This window comes from Ictidomys tridecemlineatus, chromosome 11, assembly GCF_052094955.1.
Source record: "Ictidomys tridecemlineatus isolate mIctTri1 chromosome 11, mIctTri1.hap1, whole genome shotgun sequence".
NCBI lineage: Eukaryota > Metazoa > Chordata > Mammalia > Rodentia > Sciuridae > Ictidomys > Ictidomys tridecemlineatus.
In genome coordinates, this window is record NC_135487.1 from 55,914,568 (window position 1) to 55,936,839 (window position 22,272).

General features: G+C 33.5%; 1 protein-coding gene across 3 annotated transcripts; it reads right to left on the reverse strand.

The window, feature by feature from the left end:
• Positions 1-982: 982 nt before the first annotated feature.
• On the reverse strand, positions 983-17,977 carry Zranb2 (zinc finger RANBP2-type containing 2). 3 transcript variants are annotated; one of them, XR_005735240.2, is made up of 11 exons: positions 17,820-17,977; positions 16,017-16,069; positions 15,815-15,923; positions 14,580-14,662; positions 10,049-10,125; positions 9,064-9,198; positions 7,857-8,026; positions 6,415-6,501; positions 4,447-4,605; positions 3,331-3,401; positions 983-2,776 (listed from the first exon to the last, which is right to left on the reverse strand). XR_005735240.2 is itself a non-coding variant. In XM_013361555.4 (11 exons), the coding sequence occupies exons 1-10, from the start codon at positions 17,873-17,875 to the stop codon at positions 3,372-3,374; spliced, it is 963 nt and encodes a 320-aa protein (XP_013217009.1). In that variant the 5' UTR covers positions 17,876-17,977; the 3' UTR covers positions 983-2,776; positions 3,331-3,371. The 3 variants fall into 3 exon arrangements, 2 of the variants coding, with proteins under 2 accessions (XP_013217009.1, XP_005332396.1); XM_013361555.4 differs by having other exon boundaries at positions 3,331-3,405; XM_005332339.5 differs by lacking the exon at positions 3,331-3,401.
• Between the last annotated feature and the right edge of the window lie 4,295 nt (positions 17,978-22,272).

Sequence of the window (22,272 nt, forward strand, 5' to 3'; positions counted from 1 at the left end):
GTAGTTTCCCCTAATGTTACTTAAGAATTAAGACTTAAAAATACAGATACCTGTGAAACCCCTCTTTGGGACTCTCCCTATAAACCTGAGTGTCCTGAAGCCTCCTGTGTCCTCTCTCACCTCTCTGAGTATATTAATATAAAGGGATAACTGCACAATGTAAGATGGAAACTTAAACTAGTGTTGTTCAGGTATCATTGTTAATCACAGTATGTTGGCCAATATACTAAAAAAGTACTGGTGTGCTTCAGTTGAAAAGATAAATCTTGGATTGAAGTGAGTCTTCTATTTCCATTTTTTTCTTCTCACCTTCTAATTCACCTTTTTATTCTAGAAATAAAAATTTAGGTGATTTAACTCAACTTCCCTAACTGTAGGCTTTCAAATCACATCTCCAAGCACTTCTTTAGTCAAAACCCACAAACTGATAACAAATTATTTCCATTCATTAAAAACAAAACGTCCTCATGATCATTTTTTTGACCCATGGAGACTAAGTTATTTCTATTAGAAAACAAAAACAGCACTTAAGTTGGTGGGGTGTGGGGGGGTGGGATGTGGGGAGGGTTGGAATTCCCTACATTCTTACTATTATCTTCAATACTGGCTATGAATGCCATAGCAAAAAGATAATAAACATTAATAATGCCTAGAGATAGTCTTGTATATTTAGAGCTTATTTGAATGTGGACACTTTCAGATAAATCACCATTCAATACTGTTTAGATGAAAGAATCCCAAAAAGAAATTTAAAACCCAGCATCTAAAAATAAACAGCTGTTGAATGCTGTAAAGTGATAGTTTTAAGAGTAATTCAGGAAGCACACTATTGCTGTAACAATTTCTTTTAAACCAAGCACTCATATAAAAACATGAATATAAAGAGTTTAAAAACTGAAAAATTAAAAGAAACTTTTTTCCTAAAAACAAACATTAGATCATAGCGTAAAAATCTGTAATTTCTAACAAACACCACACTTGATGCTTGACTCACAGACTTTATTTACATTTGTCTACAGCATCATTTCCTTATGAAATGAACTAGTACAGCTCAGTTAAACCAAGAAATCATAATCATCTGAATTGTCTGTAAACTCCTATTAGCTAAATTTATAACCTTGCATTTGCTTAGTACAGCCAAAGTTTTAAATACAAGAGAGCACAAGAATAAACCAATGTAACATGTAGAATCTAGATTATCATCTGGGCAATTTAGAAGGTGAACTTTCAAAAAGTCTGAGGCACAATTACAAGAGAGTAAAATTCTTGTGCAACCTACAGTAAACGTAGCAAGGAAAATTAAGACATAAAAAAACATGGGAAAGCTTGTAGTAAAAATATTATGAAAATATTTCTACATAAGGTATTTTGTTTTTAGATTGGTTGAAGAGAAAAACATTCACATTAAAATAAAAACAAATGTAATTTTGTCTGGTCTGTCTACTAAATACCTTAAAATGTTTAAAATTGTATTTAAATTGCAGCAGACAATGTTAAGGAAAAAGAAAAAACAAAAACAGAAACAAAAACAAAAGCAGTATCCCATAACAAAAAGCCCCCAAGCACAATTTTTGATTTCCTCTAATACTTACCTTGCATTGTCACTGAAGACACTGTTAAGAGAAACCTTTTTATTTTTAAACCAGAAAACCAAATAGAGCTCAAGTGACCAGATTTTAATTCTGAGAAACAAAACGCTAAGAGCATTTTAAGCCATAAGTTATTTCAAGTGAATAGGAAAAAAAATAAAATTTTGCTTATATCATGCAGAAATAAGCATTCACTTGTTATCCAGAAGAAAATTTTATGTAATGTGCTTAAATATCAAGGCAAATATTTGAATTCACAATTGTCTCTGTTGGTCTTTCATCGAAAGGGATATACAGTTCAAAAGCTTTCTTCAATTTGCTCATTAACTATGATTTAGCCTTTTCTACCCTATCATATTTGATACTAGATCTTTAAAGGATATCACACAAAGCCTCTTAAACTTTTGAGACAAACATTTTGAGATTAAAAAAAATAATAATAATCAGGCAACCATATCAGTAGAGAACAGATGAACTGGACTTTCTTGCCCCAAATTATGGTTCAGAAAGGAAATGAACAACACCTTTCTCCTTCTTCAAATCACAAGATTCTTTTGCACAAATGTGGTGGTGCAAAACTGGTGTGAAGCTGCATAAAAGAGAGACAATGATTCTAAGGCACCCTCAGCATAGCGAATTTCAAATAAAGAAGTTTCCAGTAGGCTGCTTTACAACTTAAACTTGTCCTGGCAAGAATTACTCTGATATAGGTTAATAATAACATTAAAAAGGTTGTTTCCAATGAGTTTACCACTCTTGCCTCTATGCCCAAAGTACAGGCAAGCCTACTTAATCCTGTCTTAGCCAACAGACAGAATATATTTAGAAATAAGTATTTAAATTAGGAAACAAAGGTACTTTGTTATGCTGAGATGGTTTTAAATGAAGCAAATGGTTGTAAATAATGAATAATAGACCATCTATTTTGGGACATTATGGCTTAAAATGCAATTTACTTTTAATTTCACAAATAAACACAGTTGTATTATTCTGAAAAGCAATAAAGGCATGCACCTCTACTAGCAGATTTAGCACTTCTGACCAAGTAAGACATCAACTTCTTAAAAAATATGCTTCATGCACTGTACTGAATTTTTTTGTTTAAGATGTAATTTTTAATACATTATTTCTTTTTTGAACTTGAACGGGAACCAGAATGGGACGATCCAGAAGATGACCTGTGGCGCCTGTAAGACATAATGGACAAAGCAGGTAATCTAGTAAACTAGATCTGTATTTCAGCATTCATTAAGATTGTAAAAACAACAACAATAAAAAATTTAAACACCTTGATGCTAGAAAAAGGAATAATTAAAAACTAATATGTAAACTTACATACATAAGATAATCTGGTGTTTACAGACTTGGATGTGAGCCTAGAAATTGTTTAACCGTAATTTAAAACTCTATAATTGAGAAATATCTTCTTATTCCAAAATATAGCCACCTCTCAATTATTTAAGGTGATGAAGAGAAGCCTTGCAAAAATGCATATATAAACAGATATTGTACAACAGACTTATAAACTTGCTAATGAAGTGTGACTACACCAATCTCTGAGATACACTATAGAAAGTGTAATAAGTCTATATGTAAAACCAATACAGCAAGGCTTTCAAATGTGTAGGAATAAATATATTCATAAATAATTAAATTTTGGAAATTGAGGTCACACAAGATGATTGTACAATTAGTTATAGTGTTATATTCATGCAGCTAATATGAATAAGTCAATATCAACCTGGGTAAAGTAGTGGTGTTCCGTAGGGGTTGGCCCTGGGCTCAGGGTTGTTTAGTGTTTTCACCAATCACCTGGCTTATGGAATAGAGAACATGTTCATTAAGTTTAGATGACAACAAACTAGGGGGATTATATGTGGCTAAGATAAAATTTGCAGAGTGGTAAGAAAGCAACAAGAAGGAATTTCACTCAAGTACAGAGTAATTTTCTTACAAAGAAACAAATGCACAGAACTAAGACTAATTGTGTGTAATCTAGTATCTAAACTTTAAAATGTGAAGAAGCAAAACTAAGCATTCTGTACAAGTGGGAATGTATCTAGGAATGAGATAATCCTACTATCGAACCCAAATATAATCAGATTTTACATAATCCTTCTTTTCACATGCTAAGAGGATATAGAAAATTAGCAAAGAATACAAATTAAGTCATTAAATGATTATATAATTAGACACTAAGAACCAAGAGAGCAAATGAAACTGAATAATTTAGCCTGTTGCAGAAAAGGCTGACAGATAATTGCACTCTCCAAATTTTAAAAATATCAAAAAGACAAGTAATCCAGTAAAGGTCCTTCTAAAAAAGTATGGTTTTGGACACCAAGATGAAAAATTTATTAGCTATAAGGAACAACTTCCTTATAGATGAAGGGCATGAAACAATTTGCTACGGTAATGCATTTATACATATTTAAAGACAGATTCCTAATGATCTGAAAGTTAATTTTATTGGATGTCCTAGAATTCCTATCAGTTCTAAAATTTAATTTAAAATATCATAAATTACAAAAAATCAACCCATAAATTACTTCAACATACAACTCTGAACTGCAATCTTTAAAAAAAAAAAAAACAAATATAACCGAGAGTTGGCTATAATATTATACAAGGAAATAAAAATTTAAACAAAATGATCTAAGAATAGTTTGATCTATATTCTAAATAACTTGATCAAAGTATAAGACTAAACAAGTAATGTTTTTTAACATTTAAAGATGGAAAGTATAATTTAAAGGTGGAACAAAGGAGACAGGAATCTAACCCCTGACTAGGAAGTCTAGCTTATCTATTAAATATACTTAAGAACACCCATTCTTATTTCTACAGAAACCCAAACCTTTCAGGTGACCGTGATCTTGTTCGTCTTTTTTTGCGATCACCAGGTGAAGAAGATCTAGAACGACTTCTCTTTCTGTTCCTCTCAGGAGAAGATGATGAACTTGAATAAGATCTTTTTCGTGGGGAAGAAGAGCCCCTGTGGGACCTGGAGCTGGATCTTCATTGGTTGAGAAACAAATCAAACATTTCATTAAAAGAAGAAATGAAGAAGATTGTTCAGTTTCCAAAAATAAACAGGATTTATAACAACTATGAAAATTTTATATGAAAGAATACTTACTGCTTACTCAACAGAAGACTTCTGGATGAATATGAAAATACTCTATTTAAATATTAAGTTATTTTAATTTCATCTCTCTTTAAAAGCCCACATACTCATTATTTGTAATTAAAACCAGCATTATAGTATTAATATTAACTTTTTTCTACATAAGATTTTTAATTTAAAGCATATAAATAGTAAATTTAGCAGATAACTGCAACTGTGTGACATGTTTAGAAATTACACTCTTCCATGTGGGGAGAGAGTATGTATGCTAAGTACAAATTCCCAAGGAAAACAAACAAAACAATTCTTTATGGAATTAAGCAACTCATAAGTTAAGCTGCTATATGAAAAATATGGTACAGAAACAAGAACGAACAGTAATTGTAGTAAACTGCTAAAAATCCAAATAAAAATGAGTAACTTTAAAACTTGATTTACATTTATTATATTTATGAAAGTACCACTATTCATGAAATATGAAGTGTTGACATTCACATGTTTCAGGCAGAAGTAAATGTACAATATTTAAGTGCAAAACTTTTTTCTTCATTTACATAGTTTGAAGGAATTTAGCTCAAACTTCCCAAAAAATTCACCTTTGGGCTTAAAATAAAACCAGAAAGCCCAAAAGGAGAATTCTTTGGAAAGTTATGAGCAAAGAATAATGTTTAAAAAGAATATAAAGGCTGTTCTATAAATCTTATAGTGTTTCCCAAAGGGAATATCAAAGTTTACAGATATTCATTTAAGTTCTAAAATAAAGGACTAGAATACTAATACATAATAAGAAAATGCATTAACTTTTTTTTGGGGGGGGGTGCTCAATACAAGTGTGCATGTTATTCTTTTCTCTTTAAAGATTAACTTCATTTGAACTACAAGATCTGACTCAAACTAACACCAATTAATTATGTTTACCAAAATAGCCATTATTAAACTTCAGTGGGATTTTAGCAGTTTTCTTATTTACCTTAAATGCCTTTAGTAAAAACAAAGGGAGTGTATTTTATCCAGTACAGAAAAACCTTTCAAGAGAGCTCCTACAGACTGCTCTCTCTACAGGTTTGACCAAATACAACTTGAAAGTTCACAGCAATGCTTACTTAAGACTTCATCCTACCTAAACTAACTAATCATACTACCTGAGTTAGTTTTAAGACAGGTGTCTGTTCTAACAATACTGTTTATAATACTATTTAAAATTAGAAATAAAAAAATGTACACAGTACTCTGTAGAAACTTTATCTGACAAATGGCAAAGCTTTTTCTATAAACATTTGCCTTGCAAAACAAATCTTGTTTTGAGACAAGATTATTTTTCTTCCTTTTAATAACAAACTTTTCTTTTGCATATTAATTTTATTTGAACACTACTGCAAAGGAAATCAAATACTAGTAGTGGTGTGATGATAAGATTTGACTTCATCTTCCTACTTTATTAAATCTTAGGACAAAAATAACAAACTCTGCAATAATGGGAAACAGCCACCTTAATTCAATCATGGGAATGTCTTGGCACACGGCTCGCAATGGAAACATTTCATGGTAAGAAAATTAAGCCAAGGCAAGTGCATTAGTTTTCTAATGCTAAAATAAAATTAACAAGTAGAAGCAAAATAAGAGAGAAAAGCAGCAACACCTTCTGCAGCCTTTAAATATTTTTCTCTCTGTTGTACAGAGAGATGCTACCTCATTCACCTTGATTTCGACCCACGAGATCTCGAACGTTCTCTGGAACTGGAACGAGATCTTGACTGCGAACTGGAAGAACTTCTTGAACGGGACCTGGAACAACATGGAAGCATTTTTTTTTTTTCCCCCAGGACCACTTAATTGATCTCTGTGATATGAACACTGAAAGAAAGACATACATTAGAGTTCATTTTCATATAAAACATAAATATATAAAATTAAGACTTCCAAAATTTTTAGAAATCTATCACTTTTCAAACCTGATAAAATTGCACTAAAACCACTAGGTTGTAAACACAGAGCACCACCATAGTACTAGAAAAACGACAAATACTTTTATGCTCACAAATAATTTATTAGAAGCCACCCAGGACTAATATATCCAGGAAAATAGAATATTACAATATATATTTTTCAAGAATGTTCCTACCACTATTACTTATGAAACTCCTATTTCTTTGTAGCCTAGCTAGCATGAAGCTTTAAATGTTGGTATATACATATTTTAATTCCTGTTTTTCTACTTACTCCGTTTAGAGAATTAAAAGAAAAATTCATAACAATCCTGCCATTGCTATTTACAATACTGAAAAATGACATAAAAGAAAATATGGTACATTTGAATTCTAAAAATTGTAAATAACAGACTACTATATTTTATTTCAAAATTACTTTAAAATCACTTATTTTATGCTACCAAGCTTTATAGTATTAAATAAATAGGTAACTATTAAGAACTTGTTAGCTAATACTTCATTCCTAAATACGATTAAAATTCCTTGTCCACAGTATTACTTAACTGTGAATAGAATTTTTTTCAAGAGAATGCTGTTTATTTAAGGCACTTCTTTTTCTCAGCCAAAGTTTTATTTTTATTGCCAACTATAATTACAGAATATGCATTTTTTTACACTACCAAACAAAAGAATATTTAAGTACAACACCAACTGAATCCTCTACTTTATACCTGGACAACCAAGTGATAAACAGTAAGACACTGAACTAATATGGCGGATCTTGTTCTTTATGCAGAATACTGATATCAAAAGATTACCAAAAATTGTGTAACTATGATTTCAATGCTCAGAAAACTCTCTATACTAACCTTTAATATCCTGAAATAATAACCCTTCACTGAACCTAAACATTTCTAAATGTAAGCTATTTAGATATTTAAATATCACTGTATGTCATAATTTAGTTGAATTTTTAAGTTTATTTTTAAAAGTCAGAATGCTAAAACATTAAAGGTTTCATATTAAAGATTTCGCATTTCTTAAAACAGTAGACAGTATGCATCTACATGGCACCAGAGTAAAAAGTGTTTTAAAAGGTGACTTGAAAGATCTTTTACATAAAAAGCTTATTTAATTAAAAAGAAATTTATAAATAAAGAAGTTAGATACTGACATTTTGACTGGTGTTACCCTTGACCTGTACCCGTTTACCTGGACCTAGACCTTGAACTTGAGGGGGAGGATGAGCGTGATGAAGATCGTGAATGTGAAGATCGAGACTTTGAGCGACTTCGTCTATTAGATTTCTTTTTATTACTATCTTCTTCTTCACTGGCATCAAGATTATATTTTGAGAGATCAGCATCATCTTCATCCTCATCCTAACAAAAATTCATTTATATTTAGACATTTAGATATTAATGCTACCTACTAGGGAAAAATCCTGGACATCTGCATATGAATATAAGCACTTGAATCTCAAAGTAAATTCATTCTCAAATTCTGAAATATACCTATTCTATTTCTCATTCAGCTAATCAGATAGATAGGCTAGATAGGTGTAAACCTGGAAGTTATACTCTTTTCCTCTTTTTCTAACACAATATATTACCATGTTAGTTATGAAGAACATTCAATTCTACTTCATAAACAAAAGTCCCAGAGTCTAGTACCCTTAGTCTTTAGGTTAGAACTTGAATCCTTTTTTCTCTAGTATATCACAGTAACTCTCAGCTAGTCTAATTCCTGAAGTCCATTGTGGTACTCCAATATCTCAATATATTAACACTTCTCATCCTGAAGAACAGGTCAGATAAACACAACTCATTTGTTTCTGGAACATTTGCATTCTAGGACCTTTTATGATCAGCCTTCAAAGTACCCCGAATGTGGACCAAACAGCCAAACTAAAACTTACCATCTGGCCCCACAGAATATCAGGTGCTGTCCTCATCATTCTCTCTTCTATTCTAAGAACAGTGGTCTACGTATGAATTTTTAATGTCTGGTTTGTTTTCTACTAAACAGAAACTATCCGCTGTTCTGTCTGATTCTGCTCTCTCCCACCTCTTTTTACTGGCTCCCTCATATCATTTAAGTCTCAGCTCAAATTTTACCTTCTCATAAATCACCCCTGAAACCAAAGTAGTCTTCTTAATGTGATCGTATCATGTGTCTTCATAGCTTTATTAGTATCTTGGTCATTTACATCTGCTCTTCTCTAGAATTTAATAAGAGAAGGGTGGTTCTTTCTTGGTCACTATTTTATCTTAAAAAACAAAAACTGTGTGGCAGAGTAGAAACTAAAACCTTTATGAGACTATATCTTTGTCAAGGCTCCAAGATTGTCAAAATGCATTCATGTTTATGTAATAGTTCAAATAAGACAAATGGAAAATAGGACATGGAAATTATTTACCTCATCTAATTTATATTTAGAAAGATCTTCATCCTCATCCTCTTCTTCTCCCTCTGATTCTTTATCTTCAACTTCCTTTAATATAGAGGCAGGACCAACTGCCTTTCCTCTGTATTTTTTCTTTTTACGTCCAAACTAGAGAAAAACAGTTTCAAAATATTTCAGTGCACTGAAAGTGCATTAATATTTTTTAAAAAATTATCTTTATATATATAATATCTATCTTATAATTTCTTTATTTTTATATTAAATTTTTATATATGACAGAATGAGTTACAATTCACATTACACATATAGAACACAACTTTTCATACCTCTGGATGTATACAAAGTATATATTCACTCCAATTCATGTACTTTGGATAATGATACCCATCACATTCCACCATCACCGTAAGCCCTGTCCCCCCATCCCTCTGTCCTATCTAGAGTTTGTCTATTCCTCCCATGCTTCCCCTTCCAACCCCATTACCAATCAGCATCCTTCTATCAGAAAATATCTGGCATTTGTTTTTTTGGGGGATTGGCAAAAAAATCCATTTACCTGCAAATGCCATAATTTTATTCTCTTTTTTTGGTGAATAATGTTCCATTGTGTATATATGCCACTTTTTTTTTTACTCTATTCATCTACTGAAGGACATCTAGGTTGGTTCCAGTTTAGCTATCATGAACTGTGCTGCTATAAACATTGGCTGTGTCCCTGTAGTATGCTGTTTTTAAGTCCTTTGGGTATAGACCAAGGAGAGGGATAGCTGAGTCACATGGTGGTTACAATCCTAGTTCCAAGGAATCACATACTGCTTTTCATATTGGCTGCACCAATTTGCAGTCCCACCAGCCATGTGTGAGTACGCCTTTTCCCCCACATCCTCGCCAACACATAAATTGCTGGAAAAGACTCAACTTGTATTTAAAAACATTCTCCTGAAGATAACATATTTTCCTTATTTGTATTTAAACTACATAACCATGTCCAGCTTACTTCATCATATTCTCCATCAGATTCTTCTCTTTCTATATATTCAACATTTTCTCTTTCATTAAAACCACCACCGTATCCTAAAAAAGAGAGCACATAAACTGTTGACAATTCAAGTAACAAAAACATACCCATATCACTTCCAAAAAGGAAAAAGAAACTCCAATCAATGGCAGTTGCCTATCCATATAAATTATTAGTCTTTTAAAAGCAAGTTAAGAATAACCACAAAGAACAGTCTCAAAGTTAGATATAACTCAATTTAAAGTCAAACTGCTATATTTCCGTTTCAATAAAAATCAAGGATTTAATATCACTGTCTACCAGTTCCACAAAGCTTAAATTTTGATACTGCTGAGCTAAAATGTAGTGATCCACTAACTAGAGCTTGGAAAATTCCTAATTTATACAGGCAAATAAAATGAAATGATAAAGGTCACCCTATGGCTTTGGTTTAATTTTTGTCTACATAATTATTTTTAGTTCACAATTAAAAGTTATTCAGGTTTCTGAAATAACTAGTAAAGCTTCAAATTAAAACTATTCTATTATAAAGTAGTTAAGATTAGCAAACCCCTATTTTGATATTCAACTAATGCTTATAACTTGGCACATTTTGACATAAGCTTAAAACTGGAATAAGAAATGAGCTACTTTTAGAAAAAGTGAGATAAGAAATTTTGAATAAGTCTTTCCTCATGACAAAGAGGTAATGAAGAATAACACAATCTAACCTGTTAGGTATTTCAGAACAATACCAGTACACAAGGCCAATGATTCTCAGATTTATGAACTTCATGAGCCCACAAAGATGACTTTAAATTTATCAGTTGTGGCCATTAAAAAAAAAAAAAAAAAGACACTTCCAAGTTTTTCTTTCTGAAAGAAAATCACATCAATACAGCGTCTCTTTTCTTCATTATACTTTGTTATCATTAAAAAGTTAGGAAAGATGAAACTCTTCTTAAAAACCACATGATTTAGATAGGCAAAAATTTATAAAAGAAAAATAGAGCAATTGAACAAGTTTGATATTACAATATAGTTTTCATCAGTGCAAATAAGTCCTTGTTCAACTGGACAGGATAATTCATATATGGAAGCATGTAAAAATATTAAAAACAATCCTATTTAAAACCAAGGAGTTAGGCTTTTAGTGGAGTTCTCTGTTCACCTTTAATATTATAAAAGTGAAAAGAAATATGGCAAATATGTAGAAAGCTGAAGACTACTCACATAGATAATTTTGTTTTACAATGAATATGACAGCAAATACCATGCTATCTTCTTATTTTCTCATACAAGTCTCAGAAAAAGAAACTAGTCTGTTGACAACATAGATAAGATATATTGTTTGAATTGTATGAAAAATCTGACTCATGAACTCTTTCCCTGCACAAGGGAAACATAGTAGCTCCATATCATAAAAACACTTGGGCATGTCATTTTTACCAAGTAAAAGATGAGGTGGAAAAATGTCATGTCATTTATGCCCAGTAATAGGTGAGCTGGAAAAATGGCAACATACTTTCTTTCATTTTGTTGATTTAGTACTCTACAGGTAATATATTCAAAAACCCTTGCTGCTTCTTCTTTTTTTTCCTGTGCTGCTGGGGATTGAACCCAGGGCCTTATGCATGGCAAGGGAAGCACTCTACCAACTGAGCTTCTGGTTCTTGACGCTTTCCCAGTGCAATTCTCTCCCCACAAATCAGTAACAACACTGAAATTAGGTAACCCTCTCAGTCCCTTATTTAAATATCCTTTAGATACTTCCTATTAGGAATGAAATATAAACTCTTTATTATGACTTATATGGTCTTGCTGATTTCTAAAATGTTTCCTGAAGCTAACAAGGAGCTAATCCAATATGCTCAATTCACTCAAGCTCACAAAACCTATTCTTATTTGAGTAAATTCTCCTCACATCCTTATTTGAATAACTCATTTTTACTTCTTAAACACAACTTTCTCAAGAGGACTTTTAATCTTTGGCACAAATGTCTATTTTGCTCAACAGGTGATCACAGTACACTGCACAGTGGTTTATGAATATTTTTTCAATGAACAAAGATAAATACTGTTATCATCTAAAAACTTTTAGTTTCTTTAGAAGGCTTTAAAATACAATGGTAGCCATTTTTTTCATTTCTTTATAAGATTTTATAATATCAGAGCTTAGATAAAATAAGTAATCACAAATGAAAGCTTAAGCTGGGCATCATGGTGCACTCCTGTCATCCCAGGAGGCTGAAGCAGGAGGACTGTAAGCAACCAAGATCCTAAGCAACTGAGTGAGTCCCTGTTTCTAAACAACATACAAAATAGGCCTGGGGATGTAGCTAGGTGGTCAAGTGCCCCTGAGTACAATACTCTGTACAAAAAAATACAATACCCTGTACAAATCTTAGAGAAAAAAGGATGAATATAACATATACTTCAAAAAGATTATTCTAACAATTTTTTGTGATTCTATTCTCTGAACAGTTAATTTAGCACCTGAGAAGTTAAAAAAAATTAACAATTGTAAAGAATATAAATTCCAGTGTATTAACATTATTTTTATAGTTATCCTTAATAGTTCAATTTTTTTAAAAAAAGTGGACAAAAATCCACATAATGGTAAATTCTAAAACAAGAGATTAATTACTGTATAATAATATGATGGAATTATGCTTAAGACAGTAACTTTCAGAGGTAGTGTATCATTTTTTGGCTTAATTCACATCCTGTTCCAATGCTCTCTTGGAACTCAGATAGTTTCATTTCAAATAAGCTAAGAGGAATTGAAAAGCAAGAAAATGAGCTATTTTGCATATTCAACTGTTGCCAGCAAAAATAAGAGAAATGGAAATGGTTTAGGATATCAGAATGATGAAAAAGCTGAGAAAGGAAGGAAAATAAGAAGGTATAAAACACAAACTACAGATTTTTGCTACAATAAAATTTGAAAGAAGCCATGATGTAGATAGATCAAAATGACTAAGTAGAAAAAAAATTTTGAGACTAAATTTTAAAAATGGTCATTTCAGTTCAGGAAAAAACAAAAGAGCTCTGGTACAAACTGGGTAAAAGGGGAATTTATAGACTACTAGGTGGCTATTTTTCCATGACAAGACATAATGGTATTTCTGCTAACAGTAGTAATATAAAATGATTTTTTTTTTTAAAGATAGAGGGGTGAGATGAAGGAGCTATCTAGGGTAAAGAGAACATTTAGGTTTCTGGCTTATGTAACAATTATGGTGGGTGGAACAAATCATGAGAAAGAAACCACTGGAAGAGAACCAGGTCCTCTTCACATTCAATTAGGATATCATAAACCTAATATCTGTATGGCAATGCTGTATGAGCAGCTGAATACATTGGTCAAAGAAGTTTGAGTTGGAGTCATAAATTTGGGTACCATGGTGTGCCAATTGTTACTTAAAACTTGGGATGTGAAGAAAAATTACTGAAAACAGAAAAGGCCTAAAGAGTGGACCTTTAAGAATCCCAACATGCAGTGGAAAGGCAGAAGACAGAAGAACCAGAGATGCTAAGGAGAAAAACTAACTTTGATAGGCAAGAGAAGGAAAAAAAAGGGAAAGTCTTATGAGTTTAATCTACTTAATCATCACAAAATCCATGTGCTGAGTAAGATGTAAAAAACGAAGGTGGAAAATGAAGAAATATATAGGATCATTAGGTCATAATGTTCTCAGATGTGAAAATATAAACTTGAAAAAAGGGCAGGGGAATAAAAGAAAAATGTTTGCTCTAGTAGGTCTAAAAGATTCATCACCTTGATCCTCAGAAATTGAGACTGTGAAGGTGGTCCAAAATTAGAGAGAAAAACAGGCAAGTAGTTTATTAACTCAAAAATCTGAAATTATATGTAGAAGCTCTTGACTATGTGATATACAAATAGTTGAGTGATAAAATCAGAAGTATACAGACAATGTGTTTGGGGGAGTTGCTAATAATGGGAAAACTAAATTGTGTGATAAAGTTTCACTATGACACTGCAACAGAGCCAATGGTAAATTATTATGTTAGCCAAGGATTACCAAACACCATCCAAACAACCTGTGGTCTTTTGAGACCCACCCATGAAGAATTATGAGCATTTTGACAGTTCTACACTATGGAAAGTGTATTCTTAGTCAAGTTCAAGAATTATTACCTACTTTCATAGGAAAACCTCCTTTTTGGATGTACTACAAAATTACATGAATAGGAGACAATACTAATTACCAATTTACAAACATCTGAATCAGTGAGGGAAAATGTAGAAAAACATTTCTAAAAGTATACTAATGACCCTTCTTGTTGGGACTCCCTACCACTATTATTTTTTAATAAACTGTGAAATTATGTAACAAAAAAATTTTCTGTAAGGGAAAACAAAAAATCCCAGTTTTAAAAAAAACACTAGGGCAAAAGACGCAGAACCCTCAATTATTACTGTAATCTTTCAAAAAGGTGATATACTGGTCAATTCAACTTTTAGCTTCTTTAAAAATCATTTTGTTACAGCATGGTTGTATCTTACCCGTTCTTTCTTCTAATTTAGCATACTTTGGAGTATTACACATGTTACACTCTGATCTTCTGGCCCAATTTACATTACTGCAACTACAGAAATAAAAAAAAATTTAAATCAGAAGGTCATGATACAAGGTTAGAAAAATATTAGCATTCTACAATGTTAAAAGAAAAACTCAGATAAAATCACTAGCATAAAGCAATGTTTACTAAAACTGTAAATAAAAATCTATATAGCATGAAGAAAAACTAGTTGAGAAATGACAAAGTGTTAATGTCAGAAAATCTGCAGCCCTGGGCTGGGTGCCATCAATTTGAATTAAAGGCTCCACTAATTTTTTAGTCTGTGAATTCATCTCAAAGATGATTAGGGGCGTACTCTTAGATGTTAATTTGTTGATATTCCTCTCCTACCTCTACTAATCTGTTTAAACACTGAACTCTATAACCTACCAAATCCAGTAACTTAATCTGCTGTAGGAAAATTTCTTAATACAAATTTAAATTTTACAGGATCAGAAATTTATGTGAGCCAGGCATGGTGGCATATGCCTATAATTCTAGCAGCTTGGAGGCTGAGGCAGCAGAATTGTAAGTTCAAAGTCAACCTCAGCAACTTAGGAAGGTACTAAGCAACACAGTGAGATCCTGTCTCAAAATTTTTAAAAAAGCGGGGGTTGGGGATATGGCTCAGTGGTTAAGTGCCCCTGAGTTCATTCCTGGTACCAAAAAAGATATTTCCCTGAGACCCTTTACTGATTCATTCTTCTTCCATATAACTAGGATTTATCTGCACAGCAAAAAAGATGGAAGCCAGGAAAATCAATACAGAATTAAATTTAAACTAACAATAGAATCCTTCCTAATTAAAAACAATTTTTGATGGAAGACAACTTCTGATTCTAAAATTACTTTGTTAAATAGTCAAAATGAATTTTGTGATGCATTTCCCATTAATGATAGAAAACTAAAACATTTTGAATTTTTTCTCAATAATAAACATTTATTTACTGGTATATATAATCCATTATAGTAATAACTATTTTTAAATATTACATTTAAAAAATGCAAAAAAATTTAAAAATTTCTATTATATAAGATTAAATGATTAACAGCCAAAAGACCTCCAATTTAAAAGGATACACTGACTTGTTAATGTGATTAATAAGTTTGTAATATTAACAAGGGAGTGACTGGATGCATTAATGGCAGGAAGAGTGAAACATAATTTGAAACACATACGTTTTACACTGCCAGTCATTAGCACTAAATAGTCCTCGGCTCTTTTCTGCAAGTGTCTTTCCTATTTCAGTACCCCCAGCCTTCATCATTTTTGCTTCAGTTGTTTTCTCTGAAAATAGAAAAATAATGCAATATTAATCCGGGGAAGATACAGAAACGATCTGTACATACAATGTTAATAGAATCTTCTTTAAATACTTACCCCGACCACATCGATTACAGCTGGTTCTTCTAGCAAAGTTTACATTTCCACATCTGAAAATAAAAAGCATTTACAGAAATCACATAAGTCATGTGAATGTTTAAGGTGTCATCATCACATTATCCAGAAGTTGTGGATTTCAGAACTCGCATCTGTCATGTCAATAACATTAATTATAATAAAATCACAATTTAGCTGTAGAAAAAGTGACTTGGGAGTCACAAAAACAGGATAACAAAACCCAGTTATGTGGCCTTGGTTAAATCACTTAGGATCTCTGCCCTGGTATTTTTGTATTAGCATACACCCTTACAATGAAACCCCATTGCAAAGCTTAAGTGAGATTTTTATCCTGCTTCAGTAATTATTGAGAAGACATCAGGGAGATTTAAACAAAAACACCAAAGTACAATCTTAGTACAGGAAACAATAAGATATTTACAACGTTGCAAAAAGTTTTACAAGAAATACAAAATCCAATGGGAAAAAAAAACCGATGAGGGGTGTTTTTAAACACTGTAAAAGTTTCCTGTATTATTACATACTGTAGAATAGTTTCTTTTTATAAATATATTTTAATGCACAGAAGTATGCATTTCACTCTTAAAAGTCCTTCCTCAAATATCTGAGGGTGTTGTCATTTCACAGGTGACCAACACCACAATGGTCAAAATTTGTTATTCTATATGTTTTGAAGGTTTTCTACAGTGTCTTACCACACCTAACAACTCCATTCCTAACATAACTTTTCTGTTCTACTTGATATCAGAGTTAGACTTCAGTCTCTTCAGATCTTAACACTGAACCAGTATTAATGACTGCCAATTAAGGAGTATATGCTGAATTTCATTTTCTACATACACTACCAAGTTATTCCATCCACTCACTACAAGGAAGCAATTCTATTCCAGTTTTTTGGATGGTCTAAAACGAAACTAGAATTAAACACTGGTTTGTCCAACAGATTTTGCTCTTCACTACCATGAACTATCCAGGGCTAATTTAGTAGCTGGAAGAAATTCAAGATTTTTATTTAAACATGAAATGTGCATTAAATATTTTTGAAGTCTCCAAGTAGACACATCTATTTGTGTGCCTACAATAAGATCCGCCTAAAAACAATTCAATAGATCACATTGGGTTTAGCAACAATGTCAAAAAGCAGAGTCACTAAAACACGTGGTCAGGCGTCTTTCAGGGCTGATGCAGGCAAAAATACAGGCCTTTCGACTCGAAAAAGACAAAAACTGGATTCTTGCATAAAATTAAAGATCACTTAAGAGAAAAGATGATAATTTCCCAAACCAAAGAAATCGAGTCGAGAAAACGGTATAAATAAAGGCAAATGTACGATTAAAAATACAGAAAACAAGAAGAAAACGACGAGAGCAAGAAAGCGACGTTTTCGGCAAACAAGAATAAAGTTCTGCACGAAAAAGTCACGTGGGGGAGATCCAACACCGAGCTGGCCACCACCGGGGAAATTTCCTTATCTCTGAAACCTGGCCGGGGAGGGGGTGGGGTACAGAGACGAAAGGGTAAGTGATCTCGCAATGCACAAAGGACCACCTTGGAAAGATAATGTCGAAGAAACGCTGGTGACAAACCCAAAACAAAAGGTCCCCGAAAGACATTCCTCAGAAAGGGACTGGGAGCTTCCTTTCCGCCTGGGAGCCGGCAGTTCGCCGCCTTAACCCGGCTTAAGGAGCGGGAGGAACTCGTAGAACAGCAATTGCCGAATCGACCTGAAAAAATTGTTCACTGATAAGTACGTCCCCAATTCGGGTCCCTTCATGAACTCACTTTTTGTCAGGGCAAATCCAGTCCCCGTCACTGACTCGGAAATTCTTGGTCGACATCTTGGACGCCACCACCACAGCCACCCGCAGCTACGTCTTCACAGGAGGAAGCGGGCCAGGGACTTTCGGCATCTCGGGGCTGTCTCCTCGGCGCCTGACTCCGGCCCCTTCGCTGCGTTAGGATTTGATGATGAGGGTACTCAGCCGAGATTGAGTTTGAACGATATTATACGGATCAAAATGCCTGTGCAATTGTTTCCTGGCTGAAAAGTTAAAACGCAAAGAGCTTTTCTAGAGCTAAATTTACAGGCACCGTTGGGACAGCCCAGGCAGGAGGCCTTCGTGGCACTAGAAGCTTCGGAGAGCCCCCTACAGGCGGGAGGACCCAGAAGAAAGGAACTTCCGTCTAGGTGGGCGGAGCTATGGGAAGCTGAGACGGAAGTGATTGTGAGCGGTACAGGGGCGTGGAAACGCACATTACCTAGTCTTTGTTTTGGCGTGAGGTGAAGTGGGTTGTTAAAGTTTCTGGAGTTTATTTTAACGAAGGACTGAACCTGTTTTTTTCCTTATGCATGTGGGTTTTCATTTAGAAGCCTACTTTTTTGGTTACCTAAGTAGGTTTAGCATAGCAGTATACACAAGGGAATCAACCAGTAATTTTAGAACTAGGATATTGCCAGATGTTTTTAAATTTACCAGCATCTTTTCTGGTTCCATCGCATTCTCTTTCCAGATAGAACGATATCTTGTATTTTAAGTTTACTCTCTCGCTTTTTAAAAATGAATTATATATATGTATATAGTTTGATAGTGAGCTACATAATGATTGTTTATTGTTATGTAATTTTATTACATTCAACATTATGTTTATAAATTCATCCTATCCACACAGATAGTTGCTTGTAGTATGTAGTTGTGTAGTTCCTTTACTTCACTTATGTATTATTGCAATATTACTTTTGGTGACAGCTTATGCCTTTTTCCAGGTTCTGTCATTGCAAACACTGGTATGAGCATTCTTAAGCATGGATTCTAGAACTTAAATACAAGAAGGTTTCTAGAATATGGCACTTATCTAGAAGAGAAATTATTAACTAATTTTTAGCTTTAGTATTTGCTTTAACATCTTTGGTAATTATAACATGTTGGTTGTTTTAGAGTTGTCAGCTGTTATCCCATAAGAGTTGATCACATTTTCCCAATCTTTTTACTTTGGCTTATAGTGGGTTTTATCCTGAACATTTTGAATATTATATTACATAGTCTTTGGATCCTGTTTAAAGTTTTGGAGAATGCTAATGATTTTTTTTGTATTTTGTTTTAGTAGCCAATTCAGTATGGTTCAGATCACAAATTCAATCTCACCCTCTGTGAGGACTGATTTCATGTCATTTGCCTTCTCAAGGGCTTTACTATGCTGCTTTGAGCCTATCCTACACATAGTATTCTCAGGGATTCTTTTGGTACTTTGACAATAGTTTAAATTACAGTTATGTTCAAAGATCTTTTGCTGTGATATTTTGGTCTGTTTTGCACATGCTCAGTTCAGGTGTGAACGAAGGACTGAACTTTGCATGGGTTCATACCTAGAATTAGGGAACCCCGTTCTTTGGCTCTTTCATTGCTCTTATACTCTTGTCTTAAGGACCTCTTTTCTTAGTCTTCTTGTCAGAAATATGAAGTTTCTCTTGGAATTTTAGCTTCTATCATTATTGTACTTGTCAGACTCTAACCTGGGATAAAATGATGAGAGAAAAGAAAGAAAACTATAGGATTTCCTCCACACCTTTCGGACCACATAGACCTCTTTTCCTAATTCATTAGTCTGAATATGCCTATCCAAGCCTATGCTCTCATCCTTGGGTTAATGCCCAGATTGCTGGGTGGGGTTAGGGGGAGAGAAAAAATAAGCTAAATATTTCCTAGAGACATCTAGCTCTCAAAAGTTGTTTTCACCCATTCATCTGGGCAGAAAAGTGGGGATTTTGTCAGTTATTGCTGCCTTTGTTGCAACTACAGATTCACTGAGTACTAGACCTCAGATCAAAGAAAACAGGAAAACAAAGCAGAAAAAAAATCATCTTCCTAAGCTTTGCTTTTCTACCTCAATTTGCCACTTTCATTTTACTCTTCAAAATCCTCAGTAATTTTATGTTTTTCCTTTCCTTTCCTTTCCTTTCCTTTCCTTTCCTTTCCTTTCCTTTCCTTTCCTTTCTTTTCTTTTCCCTCCCCTCTCCTCCCCTCCCCTCCCTTCCTTCCTTCCTCCTTCCTTCCTTCCTTCCTTCCTTCCTTCCTTCCTTCCTTCCTTCCTTCCTTCCTTCCTTCCTTCCTTCTTTTCTTCCTTTCTGTTTGACTTTGTGTGTTTTCTCCTAAGTTTTTCATTGTAGCAGTGGAAAAGATAGGCTATAGTGAGTTTGCTGCATGTTGCTTGGCACAGCAGTATAAGTTAAAACCATAATATGTTGCCACTAGGCATTCATCACAATGAGTAAAATGAAAAAATCTTAACAAAAGTGTTGGAGAACCTGTAGAGCAATTGGAATACTTCACTAATGATGGAAGTGTCAGTCTCTCACTTACAAGGTTCTGGCATAGAATTTTTGGTTTTATGATGGTTTGGAAGTGATAGTATTTAATAGAAACCATACTTCTTTGAATTTTGTTCTTTTTCCTAGTCTAGTAATATTTACATATATACTCATGATTCTGAGTAGTAGAAGAGAGCCTAGCCAAGCCCATCATGGGATCACAAGGGAGAACAACTGGTGTTCTACAGTATGCCATATTGCTAAGCTATGTAGTTCAGTAAGTTGGGTGGTGGTATGGTTTGGATATGGAGTGTCCCCCAAAAGCTCATGTGTAAGACAATGTAAGAAATTTTAGAGGTGAAATGATTAGAATGTTAGGTTTAACTTAATTAGTGGGTTATCCCACTGCTATGGATTAGCTGGGTGGTAACTGTAGGCAGGTAGGGTGTGGCTGGAGGCAGTAGATCACTGGGGGTATGCCTTTGGGATTTATATTTTATTGCTGGTGAGCAGAGCTCTCCAGGCTTTCTGGTTACTATATCATGAACTTCTTTCATCGGCCATGCCCTTCTACACTGATGTTCTGCCTCACTTAAGACCCAGAGTAATGGCATGTGCCATCTGTGGACTGAGACCTCTGAAACAAGAAGCCAAAAATAAACCTTTTCTCCCTTAAGTTGCTCTTATTAGGTCTTTTGGTCATAGCCATGCAAATCTGATTAAAACAGGTTCATTAAATGCATTTTTGACTTATGGTATTTTCAATTTAATGATGTGTTTATACTACAAAATTTTCAACTTATGTTGATTACATGCCTCATCATAAGTTTAGCATTTGTACTTTGGAAAATGTTTGTCTAGATCTATTAAGTCTGAACATATGCATAGACTATGACCCTGAAATTCAATTCTAAATGTATTATCTAAGAAATGCACATATATTCATTGAAGATATGTATAATAATGTTCATAGCTGCATTATTTGTTATACTCCCAGCTGGAAGCTTTCCAACTGCTTATCACATTGCAACCACATTGAACAGCATGAGTGTAATTCACCAATACATTATTAAATTGAAAACGTCTGACACAAAATGGCACATTGTATACAATTTCACTTGTGTGATGTTTAAAAGCAACAGAATTATTCTGCGATGGTGATTACCCTTAGGAATGGAGAGTAACTAGAAAGGTGGTAAGAGGAATAATAAAGATGCTAGAGCTAGTAAACAATATGCAGTTTACTGCATCAAAAGTTAACTATTTAGTAAAACTTTTGGGAGGAGAATCATTTGTCAACAGAAAAAAAACTGTACAAAAAGTCAATGATAACATGAACAAAATATAAGAAAATATATATGGAATGATCAGAATAGGTTGTTTGGGTCCAAGAACTACAACTGATTTTAAAATATTCTTGTAGTATAGAAGAAATCTATTTCAACTATTCTAACTTGAAAGAAGAATCCCTCAAGACTACCCATTCTGTAATTACATGTTTGCCAAACAATCCTCTGACTGATAATTTATCTTCTCTCCTGAGTGTACTTAACTTGCCATGGTGAAATACCCAGAGCAAATTATCCATACAAGTTTTTCTTCTAAATAAGTTCTCTTTATAGATTGATAAGTTTGCATTCTGACGTACATATCACTTTCTTATGGGTCCTCTTAATATGTTGATTCTCAAGAGGTTAATTAGCTCTTGTGGAAATGGTAAAGTTAAATTTCTGAACTTACATAGCCAAGAAACTGGCTCTGAATATTTTATTAGGGTTCTTTCTGCTTGCAAGTAACAAAAATAAAAATAACAAACCTGGAAAATGTGTGTGGTGGGGGCAAGAAGTATAAAACAGAAGGTGTTTGATGGAATGCCAGGGCAGGAGTACAATGCAGATTCAGAAGGAAGATAAAAGAAGCCATCCTTCC

What these genes read in the sequence shown, in the direction of transcription:
- Zranb2 (XM_005332339.5), bottom strand. Translation starts at nt 17,875, where the DNA reads ATGTCGACCAAGAATTTCCGAGTCAGTGACGGGGACTGGATTTGCCCT. An exon ending in TCTCGTGGGTCGAAATCAAG is followed by an intron (nt 4,606 to 6,414) that starts GTGAATGAGGTA and finishes CAACCAATGAAG; the next exon opens with ATCCAGCTCCAGGTCCCACA. An exon ending in AGATCACGGTCACCTGAAAG is followed by an intron (nt 2,777 to 4,446) that starts GTTTGGGTTTCT and finishes TATGTCTTACAG; the next exon opens with GCGCCACAGGTCATCTTCTG.